At 43.9% G+C, this 12,640-nt stretch overlaps 1 protein-coding gene across 1 annotated transcript in view; it reads right to left on the bottom strand.

Annotated features, from left to right (window-relative positions):
• The window catches only part of CACNA2D3 (calcium voltage-gated channel auxiliary subunit alpha2delta 3), an 865,909-nt gene that overhangs the window by 89,952 nt on the left and 763,317 nt on the right, over window positions 1-12,640 (bottom strand). Inside the window, exons 27-28 of the mRNA XM_047850751.1 lie at window positions 2,074-2,135; window positions 818-862 (exon numbers count right to left, since the gene is read on the bottom strand). Coding sequence (XP_047706707.1) covers window positions 818-862; window positions 2,074-2,135 — 107 coding nt within the window. The remainder of the gene's footprint in view (window positions 1-817; window positions 863-2,073; window positions 2,136-12,640) is intronic.

Below are 12,640 nucleotides of genomic sequence, written 5' to 3'. Positions count from 1 at the left end.
TTACCCTGTGGTAACCAGAAGGAATATAAATATGATTATTTATAAGTTCCGGTTTATGTATTGACTAATGTTTTAGTTACTGCAGCGAAAGAAAGGCTACCTGAGCCACCACGGAAGGCCTCTACATACCTGCTTGCTCCAAATCATGGGGCAGAGGGTGTACAGGATTAAATCCTGTGAAAACATAAGTCTGAGGGGTAGATTTATGGCAGTGGTACATTTTTTTCTCTTATTGCTCACGGGTGGGATTCAAATTCCTCTTCCCAAAACAGCAACAGAGAGAGAGATAAAAAGAAAGGAAGGGAGGGAAGGAAGTGTGGGAGAGAACACTATGCTAGAATAAAAAATCCTGAGTTTTCAACTCCTTACATTTTCATCTCATTTATTACATGAAATTAAGCAAGCCATTTCTCTGATCCTCAGTTTCCCCCTCTGCCAAATGGGATGATCATTCCTATCCATTTGATTGGGTTACTACCAGGATGAGAAGAGATAACATATGGGGCAAAAGCTCTGAGACTTGTCATGTGAGCTTCAAATGGCTGCAATTTGTATTATTTCCTATAAAATGCCAAAATTCCAAAAGTGCCATCCATGGGACATTTAAGCACATTTTTCCAAGTCTTATAAACTATTTCATTAGGGGAAGAAAGAAAAAAAAGAAAGAAAAGAAAGCAAATGTGCTTGAGATTTTGGAGCTTGGTCCAGAACAATCTGTCAGACATGGCTCCTTTTACAGAGGCACTTCCTCTTTGAGAAGGCACCCTCTGTCACCTCCCCTTGACCAGGGCAGAAACAGGGCCAGGGGCCCTCTTACCTCGTCATCACAGCTGATGGAGCATTTGCCATCCAGAGAGGCACACTGTGGGGTGGGGGGAAAGCAAGGGGAAACGTATTGTTACTTGGACATTCCAGAATTTGCTATGGCTGCCACTTAATTATTCAAGAACAAGCTATTTCCTTGCCTTTTATGCAAAAACCAAATTTCATCCAAAGGGAATGCTCCAATGGGGCACCTGGGTGGCTCAGTCGGTTAAGCGTCCTCTTGATTTCGGCTCAGGTCATGATCTCATGGTTCGTGGGGTCAAGCCCCATGTTGGGCTCCAGGCTGAGGCTGAGATTCTCTCTCTCCCCACCCCCACTCTACCCCTCCCACATGCGCCTGCATACTCTCTCTCTCTCTCTCTCAAAAAGAAACAAACAAACAAACAAAGGAAATGCTCCAAGATGAGTATTGTCTGCTTTCCCTAGGATCAATACCAACTCCAAATAGTCATATAAAAAACAATTTTGGGGGGAACTGACTCTTTTTCATTTTAATTTATGTTGCCTATTTTAACTTATGTTGCCATTCAATATTGATATCTTTTTAAGATCTCAAATCTTTGAGTAACAAAAAATATCACTGTGTGAGTATTTAATTTACAATTTATAAAGGCTAGTGACTCTTTAAAAACACTCCTGTCTTAATCTATACTTTCCTAAAGTGTTTAAGTATTTATGTAAGAAATAATATATTACCCCAACATTTAGAATTGGGGAAAAATTGCCATTTCCACTGAATCACTACACAAATACTACTGAGATTGCTCAATACAGAGAACAGAGTGCAAAGAAGGAAGCCTTCCAGATTTTCCAAGGCCTAGAAGTCCTCTCTGGTCAGAGAGGTCAGATGCATGCTTAGTCAGATCTAGTTATGCAAAGGCCTTCAAAGCTGCAATAAGGAAATTCACAAATAGATAACCAGGCACCACAAAGTTAGAAAAAAATCACTGTGGAAATTCATAAAAGTCACCAATAGTTAAAAGAAAAACTGCTCCTTTGGAAGATCACTATCTTGATTTCACAATTAAAACATTTTGTAGGAGCAAATTGCCTTCTTTCCCAGCATGTGCTGTCTAACATGCTGACAGCCTTTTATTTTGCAGTGAAATGAAAGGTAATCTGAGCGGCCAGCAGTTCATTCTACAAACATTCATCGGAAATCTGGCACTTTAGGCTCCGGGTCCCCAAATGTGAACACCTGTATAATAACAGTGTCTCTAATGCTTCAATACGCTGATTATAACTTACCTGTCTGCTGGCAGTCCAGAACTTCCTCTGGAAAAATTCAAGTTTCATCTGAATGCCTACAGCTGGGACAAATTATAAATAAAACAAGGCATTAGAGATTCCTTCCCACAATTACTTAAGATTATCATTGAAAGTTATCTGTCACGGGGAAAAGCTGATGCAAGCATACCAGATAAGAACTTAAAAACTAAATTTACAGTGAAGCCTACAACTAAGACATTTTACCTTTCAGGTAAGGAATTCTCAAGGCTAATTATACGCACAGAACTGTTGATGACTCTTTGGAGACACATTACCTGTGTGTTTCTAAAATTCATACACTTGTGGTCACTCCCCTCCCAAACCCAGGCTAAAAACAGGAATGAAAACAATAAAGTCTATTTCGAAAACGATTGCTTCTTCTGGGTTCTTGTTTCAGTTATTACTGTATGAACTTGCATGTGTAAAATGTATACTATGCATGTGTTTTTGAGATACAACATTTGGAAAGCACTTGTCACGAGGCTGGTGTTTGGAAGGGAGTCACTTTGCTATGATGTGACTTAGTGAAACTGGCCCCCAGTATCCACATCTCGATGATTTTCTCTCCCCAGGAACTTTGAGGGAATTACGCAATTCTGTTTGGCCATGAAAAGCTCCCTTGAGCAATAGTGCATGCCAGTTCCAGTGAGAGAAACATACAGAGAGAGAAGTTAGGAAAGTGACTTGAAACTTTGGGAAGTAACATTTGGTGGAACCTTAGAATCAGGACAGGAACAAGCTCACACTGTTTCTCTTCCTGAAGCCAAAATGATGTAACTCTTGAAACCATTTCGGAAAGTGCTCAAGGCAGAGCAGAAGGCTCATCAGATGGTAAGAAGATGTTAGAGGAGTTTGGAAAGAAAGAATGCGATTCTGTGCTGGAAACAGTGGATTCCACACGGGACGCCATTGGTCCCAGTGCAGTTCTGCAAACTTCAGTCTTTTGCACACCAACTTCCCCATTTTTGCCACATCTGCACACCACCAGTATTATTTATCTTTCCACACATTTTCTTTTACTTAAATACCTAAAGTAACTTCAACCTAAGTAACAGTACCCATCAAAGGAAAGACATGTTTGGGGTGTGGGGGAAGTTCACTCAATACTCTTAAGATCCCACATGCCACCATGTTTAATCCCCCAGTTAGGTAATCGTTGCCATACTAACTTCAGGAACCTGAAGATTTATGAAAGTCTTGGCCTGTTACTCTTATAACCATCAAGTGCATTCCTACTTATTAGAAAAATTGTTGAAGCAAGCCTGAGAGTCAAGGTTGACTGAGGTATGCACATTAGGAGGGACTCATCTTCTACCTTTGGACTTAGAAACTCAGACTCTAGGATAAGGCTAGAGTGAACATGGCTGCAAAATGCAGAATGGGAAGTCTCTGGAATGCACCATCTCAGCACTCTGGATTCACGTGGCTTTGCTCAAAGCATTCCCTACCTTCTGGACCATAAGCTCTCAAAGGACAGGTACCTGATCTTGCTCCCCACTGGATCCCTGCCCCCCAGCAAGGTGCTGAGCATGTAGATGACCCATCGGTAAATGCTTGGCTTTTAAAAAACCTTTCAGGTGACATTACAGTCAGTAGTTATTGAGAAAAAAGAGTAATATCAATATGAATTATAATCACATCCAAATGGAGGCTTTGCAGTGGTCGTTCTCCACACGTTAGAACCCGGGGAACTTTTTTTAGAAAGGACTGATCCCTGGGGTGCCTTCTCCCTCCACACCTAGACCATTTAAACTAGATTTCCTCGAAGTGGTGTCTAGGCATGGGTAGCTGAATGAAGATTTTTTCTTTTAAAGTTTATTTATGTTAAGAGAGAGAGAGAGGGAGAGCATGAGCAAGGGGAGGGATGGAGAGAAAGACTGGAGAGAGAGAGAATCCCAAGCAGGCTCTGCACTGGCAGCGTAGAGCCAGACATGGTTCAGTCTCATGAACCATGAGATCATGACCCGAGCCAAAATCAAGAGTTGGATGCTTACCTGACTGAGCTACCCAGGTGCCCTAGCATAACTGAAGAACAGCCTCTAGCGATTCTAATGTGCAGCCAGGGTTGAGCACGGCCGCTCCACAGGCCTTAGTAAACTGGCTGTGGGGGACCTGCCACCACGTGGACCACTTTGTCAGACTGCAACACAAGCTGCTCTTCCTGGCCCTGGAGAACATTTCAGAGAACACCTCAAGGAACGTGATTTTGGAGGCTGGAGGCTGTGTGCTGCTATTTCCAATAAATCTGACCTTCCCAAATGCCTGACAGGCCATATCCTAGTTGGGGAGGGGCCAACTGAGGGCACTGCAGAGCAGGCTGGGCTTTGCTCAGATCCACAGCAGGCAGAGGTGAGGGACTGCCCTTAAGAGGCGGCTTGGAGGAGCTTCTCTGGTTCTACCAACAACAGGGAGGGTGCAGGCAGCAGAGAGCTGACTTCAGGACAGAGGGCCTCACGTTGCGACATCCACTCACTGGTGTCTAGGAGGAGAGTGGAGGTGAGTTTCTCTCTCGTCTTCCGTGTGCTTCTCTGTGCAGCTTCTCCTTGGCATTGGTCCCCAGCCAGCTCTTCCCAGGCTGGCAGTCAGTAATTCTAAGGCCACTTGTGAAGACCATGGCCAACAACCATGGCAGGCTTCTAGATGCTAAAGGATAAAGCACAGGGCTTCCTGAAAGCGTCACCCCACAGTGGCCTTTCCATGGCGTTTCTTGTTCCAGTAGCCCAGAGTTGCCCCTGGCCTACCCATCCTCACCTGGGTTCCCCATCAGCAGCCCATGCCCTTTCTGAGAACCCCTTCTATCCTTTGATGGATGCCCCCCCCTCCCAATTTTCACCTCCCTAATGAAGCTTGCTATTCCCTCCTGGGTGTTTATCCATCTCACATTCCTGAAGCCTGCTATCATCTGCCCCTTTCGGCCTGCACCCCAGTTCCTCAGAGTGCTTTAATCTTTCCTCCTGAGTCAGCCCCTCCATCCCATTAATCATGTGGGCTGCTTCCCTCTGATCCCCCTCCAGCATGCTGTGTCCCTTCCCTGCTCCCAATGCCCTAAACTAGACACCGCTTTCCTTGCTCCTCATTCCTCGCACCCCCATGTGGGCTGTGAGGTCGATGCCACAGGGCTGTCTGAAGTCCTGACTGCCACATCTGCTTGGTTTTGCCCTGGCTGTGTTTTTGCTGGCTGACCCCCCCTGGCCCTGTCAGCAACTCTGGCCCCTGGCTCCCGGTAGCACATCTGGTTTCGTAGCATTTTCGCCTACAAGCTAACATACTTCTCTATGATTAAGAGAATCACAAGCTCATTGGCAAGTCAACTCCATGACCATTTGTTCAGTGGCCTTCCCTATGCTGAGCTCTCAGTTGGGTGCTAAGGGGAAGGAGAACACATAATCCCATGGTGTCTAGCTGTGGTGTAGCCACATGGTAAAGGCAACGTCAGAGACTTCACACAGGGCTGAAGAGCACAATAGATGGAGCGGGTTTGGCCTGGGAGAGCTGGCAGGAGCTTTGTGTAAGGTGACACCTGGAGACTTGACTGGCAGGAAAAGTAAGAGCAGAGGCAAGATGGTAATCCAAGCATGGAAACAGTGCAGATGAAAGGATGCAGCCTTTTAAAAGACCACAGTCTCTTCTGAGGCTGAAGGAATGGGAGTGGGGGACATGCTTGTGCAGGTTGAGGTCAAACGGCTGAAGGTCTTGAATGTTGGGCCCATGCATCTAAAGAGTCTCCTGTAGGCCTTGGGCCAGATCCAGCCTCTTTTTATAAATAAAGTTTTATTGGAACACAGCCACACGCACCTGTTTCCACAATGTCTATGGTGTGACGGCAGTGCTGAGTCGTTGCAACAGAGACTGAATGGCCCACAAAGCCTAAAATTCACGTTACTTGGCCCTCCACAGAAAAAGTTTGTTGACACTTGCTATGGGGTCTGAGGAGCCATTTAAGATTAAGCAGAGATATGGCAGGACCACAGATCGATATTTTAGAAAGTCCATGATGGAGGCCTTGAAGAGGAAGTACTAGGGAAACGGTCCAGATAGTGGGAGACGAGAACAAGAGGTGTTAGGCACCTCCAGCCACTTGGTACATTTGGCTAATGATCTCTTAAGCATGAAAATGATTTAAAGCAGAGAGAAAAAACACACACCAAAAAAACCCACAAAAAACCAAAAAAACCTAATACCACCCCTCACCAACGGCCACTTCCCCGCCAAATAGACAAAAATGCTTAAGGAGCATCCTCTACCCGACTCTATTCAAGAAAACAAATAGGAGCTTCCACAAACAGAAATTTAGATTCCTTTCACTATTTTCCTTTATCTTTGTTTCACATGGTTTTTTTTTTCAACTCTTATCAGAAGAAAATCATTATTACTTCAGCAAGTCCCACTCTCTTCCCCCACCCCCCACATATCCCAAATGGAACCCAAGATATTTGTCATGCCTGTCTATTTTGCTCTTTCAACAACATTTTAAGCCATAACAGTATACTCTGATTCAAGTCAATCTTGCTAATTTAATAAGGAAAACAAGGACAGAAAATGCTTTAGTGAAACCCAAGTCCCAAAGAGAATGCAGAAAATAAAAACACCATTCCTGGGGTTTGAAATTTTTTAGACAGTCCAGAAAATCATCAACATATTTCTCCTGGAGCTCATGGTTCTCCTCACTTCCATTTGAGTACAAAAGCTCCCAGACCCCCTGTCAGGGGCTTTCACCATGACCATAGAACAAGAGCCCCTTTTTCCATGACAGCATAGGGTGGTACCTTACCTTCAGGAGTGGAATAGACCCAGAAAAAGGTATCCTTTGGGGCCCTTCCCTATGTGCCAATATTGTGTGTGCCTCTAGGACAGTGACGCCCAGATACTGGTATGGTCTTTGGAAATCAGCAAAACAACAAAACCATTTTTGCGAGAACTGCCATCCCAAAGAGCCCCAGGCCCTTTCACAGGAGATAATTCAGGCATCTGGAGTACTGACATCACTTTTGGTTTGAATTACTCAGGTGACTTTTCCTGTAACTCTCCTCAGTACTCCAGGAGGGCCTCGGTACAGATTTTCATTCCAGCAATGCAGACCACATACCTTCAGTGAAGTATCTTCCAGGCTTCCTCCTTCCTCAACTTTGTAACTTCCTTACTACCTACTTCCTCCTCCTTCTCCTCCTCCATATTTATCAGAAACCCAGTATGTGCGAGGGGGTGGGTGTACTGATATGAAGACAAAACAGCCAGGGATGGGGACCTGGAGAGGGCAGTCAAATCACTGAAAAGAGGATGGCACTTCAGGATTCCCAAGTGGATATAGATGAGCACAGAGCATCATCCATGCACCTAAACATGTAGCCATTTCACGTGGGGATGTCAGTGACTAGTGTGCTTGAATCAGGACAGACACCTCAAATGCTCCAGCTCTGTGCTGTCCAGATTGTGGCTACCAGCTACATGTGGCTATTTTAATTAAAATAGAATAAAATTAAGAATTCACTTCCAGAGTTGTGCTAGTCACATTTTCAGTGCTCAATAGCCACATGGGGCTAGTGCTCCTGTAGTGGATCATGTAGCTCAACAACATTTCCATCATCACAGAGAGTTCTATTGGACAGTGATCACTGATAGGAGCATCAGAGAGGAACTGGGTATTAGCACTCTTTAAGGATCAACGGTAAAGTTCTCCACAGAGCTGTCCACGCTACCCACTCCCTGGAGGTGCAAGAAACGAGGATGACTTAGGTATGGAGGATTTAGATCATTTAGAACTGCCAGTGTGAGAAGACCTGGATTTACAAGGGGAAGTTGGTAATTAGTTTGAGAGAAACCCAAAGAAATCAATGCAATATGCTCAATGTGGCTACCACCCCCAAGATTTATTTATTTTGCTTTATAAAATTTGAGAATACAAATTACATTTCCAGTGCTATTATATTCAAATGCATTCAAGATGAAATCATGCATGCATCTCATATCAGGTTAATAGACATGCATTCAAGTGTAATCTGAGACCCGCCAAAGAACAATGTTACATGTAAAATTAGAAATAAAATAACTTTTTCATATTGTATTCATTTAGAAATAATTTTCTGTGGGCTTGGTCTCAACTTGCAACATACCCCTAGGAGCACAAATCCGGTTTGTAAAATAGTGCTCACCATGCCTGGCACGCAAGCTCACACAGACACCCCTACTTCCATTTGCCCACTCTCCCAGCCATACCGTATATTCAGATACACATTGAGAGCTCATCCAGGAGACAGAAGAACAATCCAGCCGCCAGCAACCAATTATAACCAGGAAAAGTTTTACTGAAAGAACTGGATGTGAACCCTGTTTCTAAGACTGCTGTGTGCAAAGGATGTATTACTTCACCTCTCTGTCCCTGAAAAGACAGTCATACCAGCTTTAGCTTCTGCACAGAACTTTTGCGGGATGGGGGTAAATGGTACAAAATAAAATGGTGTGTATTCGAACACTCTAAAGGCTTGATAGTGTTGTCAGCATTCCTGCTATGATCTGTTCCCAGAGTTTTTACCCGTTATTCTTGAATTTCACCACCACATACAACTTTTCGTGCCAATATATTGAGACTGAACAAAAAAAATCCACCCAGGATAAATCCATCCTGTTCACTGCTAGAAATGTCTATGGTATAATATTGGTGGGTAAATACTGTACTAAATTATGATTCCAAAGAAGGGGGATAGAGACCATATGAGTCCTGGCAAGATGAAGCAGAAAACACAAGGTGATGATTCTCTTTCAGTTGAGCAAGCTTTTAGAATGGATTCCCCCCCCCCCCCGCCCCAAATATTAAGGAAAGCTGTGCTCTATCGTTCAAGCCCTTCACACACCCCTTCTGGAACTGTGATCACTTATGCACACTCAGGACAAGGCTAGACAGGTCTGCATATAGAATCCAAGAAGTTTATTGTCCCCAGTCTGGCAGTACCAGCTTCTTGTGTTCATCCAACAGGGTACCTAACAAACAAAGCTTCTCAACCGACTGGTCACTGATGGCAGCATGTGACAACTATTTCATCCCAGTGCTCAGGCAGACAAAGGTTCCAGAGTGACCCTGAGTTAGTGTGGCCCATAAAGAGAAGTCTTTTGTAATAGATCCAATCCATTGATAGGGATATGTAGACAACTGCATCTTTATCAGAGAAAATTGAAACTATAATAAGTTAATAAATAAAATATCTGCTAAGAATACCCCATGTATTTCATTACTTAAGAGTGGGACTTTTATTTTGCTTTTTAAAAAAATTAAAGTTTTTTTAAATGTTTATTTGTTTTTGAAGGAGAGAGAGACAGAGAGAGAGAGAGACAGAGAGTGAGTGGGGGAGGGGCAGAGAGAGAGAGAGAGAGAGGGAGACACAGAATCCAGAATGGGCTCCACGCTCTGAGCTGTCAGCACAGAGCCCAGTGTGGGGCTTGAACCCGTGAACTGTGAGATCATGACCTGAGCTGAAGTCAGACGCTTAACGGAGTGAGCCACCTAGGTGCTCCTAAAATTTTTTTTAAATGTTTATTTTTGAGACAGAGAGAGCACGAGCAGGGGAGAGGCAGAGAGAGAGAGGAAGAGAGAATATGAAGCAGGTTCTGCACTGTCAGCACAAAGTCTGACATGGGGCTTGAACCCACAAACTGTGAGATCATGACCTGAGTGGAAAAGACACTCAACCAACCGAGCCACCCAGGTGCCCTGAGTGGGACAAGTTTTCTCAAAACCTACATTCTACAAATAAATGCTGGCCATACGTTTGTTATCTCTTCCAGAAAATGAGCTCCTGCTGGTTACACTTCTCAAGCAAGGTAGTGGCTATTTTTACTCAGCTGGCTTAATATCGCCCATCCTGTCCTCAACCCCCTTTGACAGAGCCCCTGATTTTTCGTTCCTTTGTGTACAATGGGAATGATTGCTAGCGGTGACAGTAACAAGGGCTGGCACATTTGGATTCCAACTTGCCTTAATTAACGGTCAACTGTAATAGCTGTTAGCCAGGCCACATTTGTTTAAATGTTTTCTTCTGTTTATTTTCAACATAGTTAATTGCAAGCCGAACTAACAAATGAATCTGCATGTCACTTTTGGGGGAATATTTCACGATCAACGGGGGGTTTGGAATAAGGCCACTGTTCTGGGGTGTTGAGGAAAAGAATTCTAACCTTCCTTACATCAAATACAAGCCCATTCCAGAGGTCTGCTAATGTCCAGGATAAATGACTTACCACATGAATAACAATTTAGAGCTGTAATGTGAATTATGACATAACTCATCTGTTAAATATTTCATGTGAAGATTTTAATGAATTGCATGATGGAATGTTGGACAAAAAAGACAACTGAAATCCTGGGACTAATTTGGGTGAAACTGAGAACAGAGTATCCTCACCATGAGGGGGAAGGAAAGGCAGCTGTTTTCATGTCCCCCTGGGTGTCAGACAGCCAAGTCCAAAGCCTTTCTTAAAAGATTATAGGGGAGAGAGAGCAATCAGCAACAACCGTTTGAAAAATATTTAGATCAAAGCAATATTTGTTTATTATAATCTTGGTAAAGCCTGAACATTAATCTCCAAGGTATGATATTATTTCAGAAATTGGGGGGGGGAGGGGTGGAAACAACATCCTCAGAGCAGTAGACACACCTCATATTTTAGCCTATGCCAACTGAAGAAATACAATGATAAAAGGGGAGGAGGTGTTTTAAATACATCCCCAAACCGAGTGCATATTTCACTTCTGAAGTGTTCTGTGTGGTACAGTGTGGGAGGAGGGAGGGGTGGACTGTCTTGTACATGCTTTTAAGTAACAAAGAGCCCCATGATGTACACCTGTGGTAAGAGAGAGGGAGTGGAAACAGGATTCATTATCACTCGATTGACAACGTGATAGCAAAAGATTTTCTTTGAAGACTCATAGCTGTGGAAGCCTCTTTTAATCTGGAACCATCCCCACCCAGTCTGTGACTGGCTTCTGGGAATGTGTATAGGAAGGCCTCATCAGTTGCCTGCAGATTTCTTTGGTAATCGCTTTGTTTTCGTCCTGCCGAAGCTTCTCGGGAGCAGTCACCTCAGGGAAAGTGTAATAAGTGACAATTATGAATGTTTCCTCCATTTTGATTCTAATTGCTTGACAGAATCAACGCTGAAAAGAATTAGCGGGGCCGTGGGATGGAATCATAACTTCCTTTCCACTCCTGAGGTAATCTGGAAGCATTTTTCCAGACTCCATCTGAAGAAACCTATATTCCCTCAGCTTTCTGAGGCCATGGGAGCTGGCATCGACTATTTTTTGTCACATTGTTTTATGCTCACAAAACTCTTCAAATAATATTATTTCAATAAAGTTTTGGAGCCAATACATTTCTAGAGTCAATTCCCATCTTTTCAGCCTTTCAGAATAAAACATTTAAGCCTCAGGCTTCATTGTATTTTAATCAGGTTACACAAATCAATGTCCATTAAGAAAATTATAAGCTTCCAAATTATAGCTCCCCAGTTAATAATTTCTTATTAGGTCACCACCTAATAACAGTTACCAAAGAGATTATAACAAAATCAAGGGTCAGATTTCCAAACATTTCAAAACCCATAATAGAATGGTCACATTTATTTGCCAAACACCTCTGAGTTGGATGTTTGTGACTGTATTTAATGCAAAGCAGTGCTAAAATATCCACGTGGGTGGCTCACAGGGCTGGAGGGACACATCCAGCTCCTCTGAGCCTTCGGCTCATGTTCCAGGGCACAGGGAAGGAAGGGGACTTGGGTAAGCACACCCAGCTCATTTGAGCGAGCCTGAGTCCATCCCAGAGCTCCCCACCTCAGATCTTTCCAGGACTGGGTGGGAAGGGCAGTGAATAAGAAACAGCCCTGTGCTGGTATGAAGGGAGCAGCTCAGCTCAGCTGACGCCTTGTGGGAATATAGTCTGGATGCTATAGGCTATTCTGATGCTGAAGGAGAAGCTGAAAATCTAGATTTCATATGCAGACAATTCACTGAAAAATTCACAACAGTCTCTCATAGGGTCGCCAGATAAAATACTTCTGATTTGCGACATCTGGCAACCCTACACTGAGGGTCACGCGGCGCATCCCAGGCAAAGACCTGGGGTGACCTCTGTTGCAGGCTGAGCCCTGAGAGCACTGAGGTACTTGTGTCCTGCAGCAAAACATCAGGTCTGGGAACCAAGGCCGCCTCCATCAACATGACTTTCGTGACTCTCCTCTTTGTTCCAGAAAATTCTTGCCCAGAAATGTAAGGCCGTAAACAAGTAAAAAATACCTCATGATTTGCTTGAGAAACTTCCCCCAAAGCAATTTATCTGAGCAACAGACCGCTCCTGACCATAGGGAAAGTGCTCATTTATCAAACCAAGACTTGAGAAGTCCACCATCCTTAAAGCAGCCCAATCCCAATCCGATCCCACACTGACAGACCCTCCAGACCCCAGAACCCTAGAAATACCTTTTGACCTTCCCTTATGGGGGCATATTAAGACCCTGGCAGGGTGGTGTTCTCCTTCACTGCAGGAGGGAACAGCAC

The sequence above is a fragment of the Prionailurus viverrinus genome, chromosome A2 (assembly GCF_022837055.1).
Source record: "Prionailurus viverrinus isolate Anna chromosome A2, UM_Priviv_1.0, whole genome shotgun sequence".
In the NCBI taxonomy this organism is placed as follows: Eukaryota; Metazoa; Chordata; class Mammalia; order Carnivora; family Felidae; genus Prionailurus; species Prionailurus viverrinus.
Note: the sequence above shows the minus strand (reverse complement) of the source record. Positions and strands in the feature narration are given on the sequence as shown.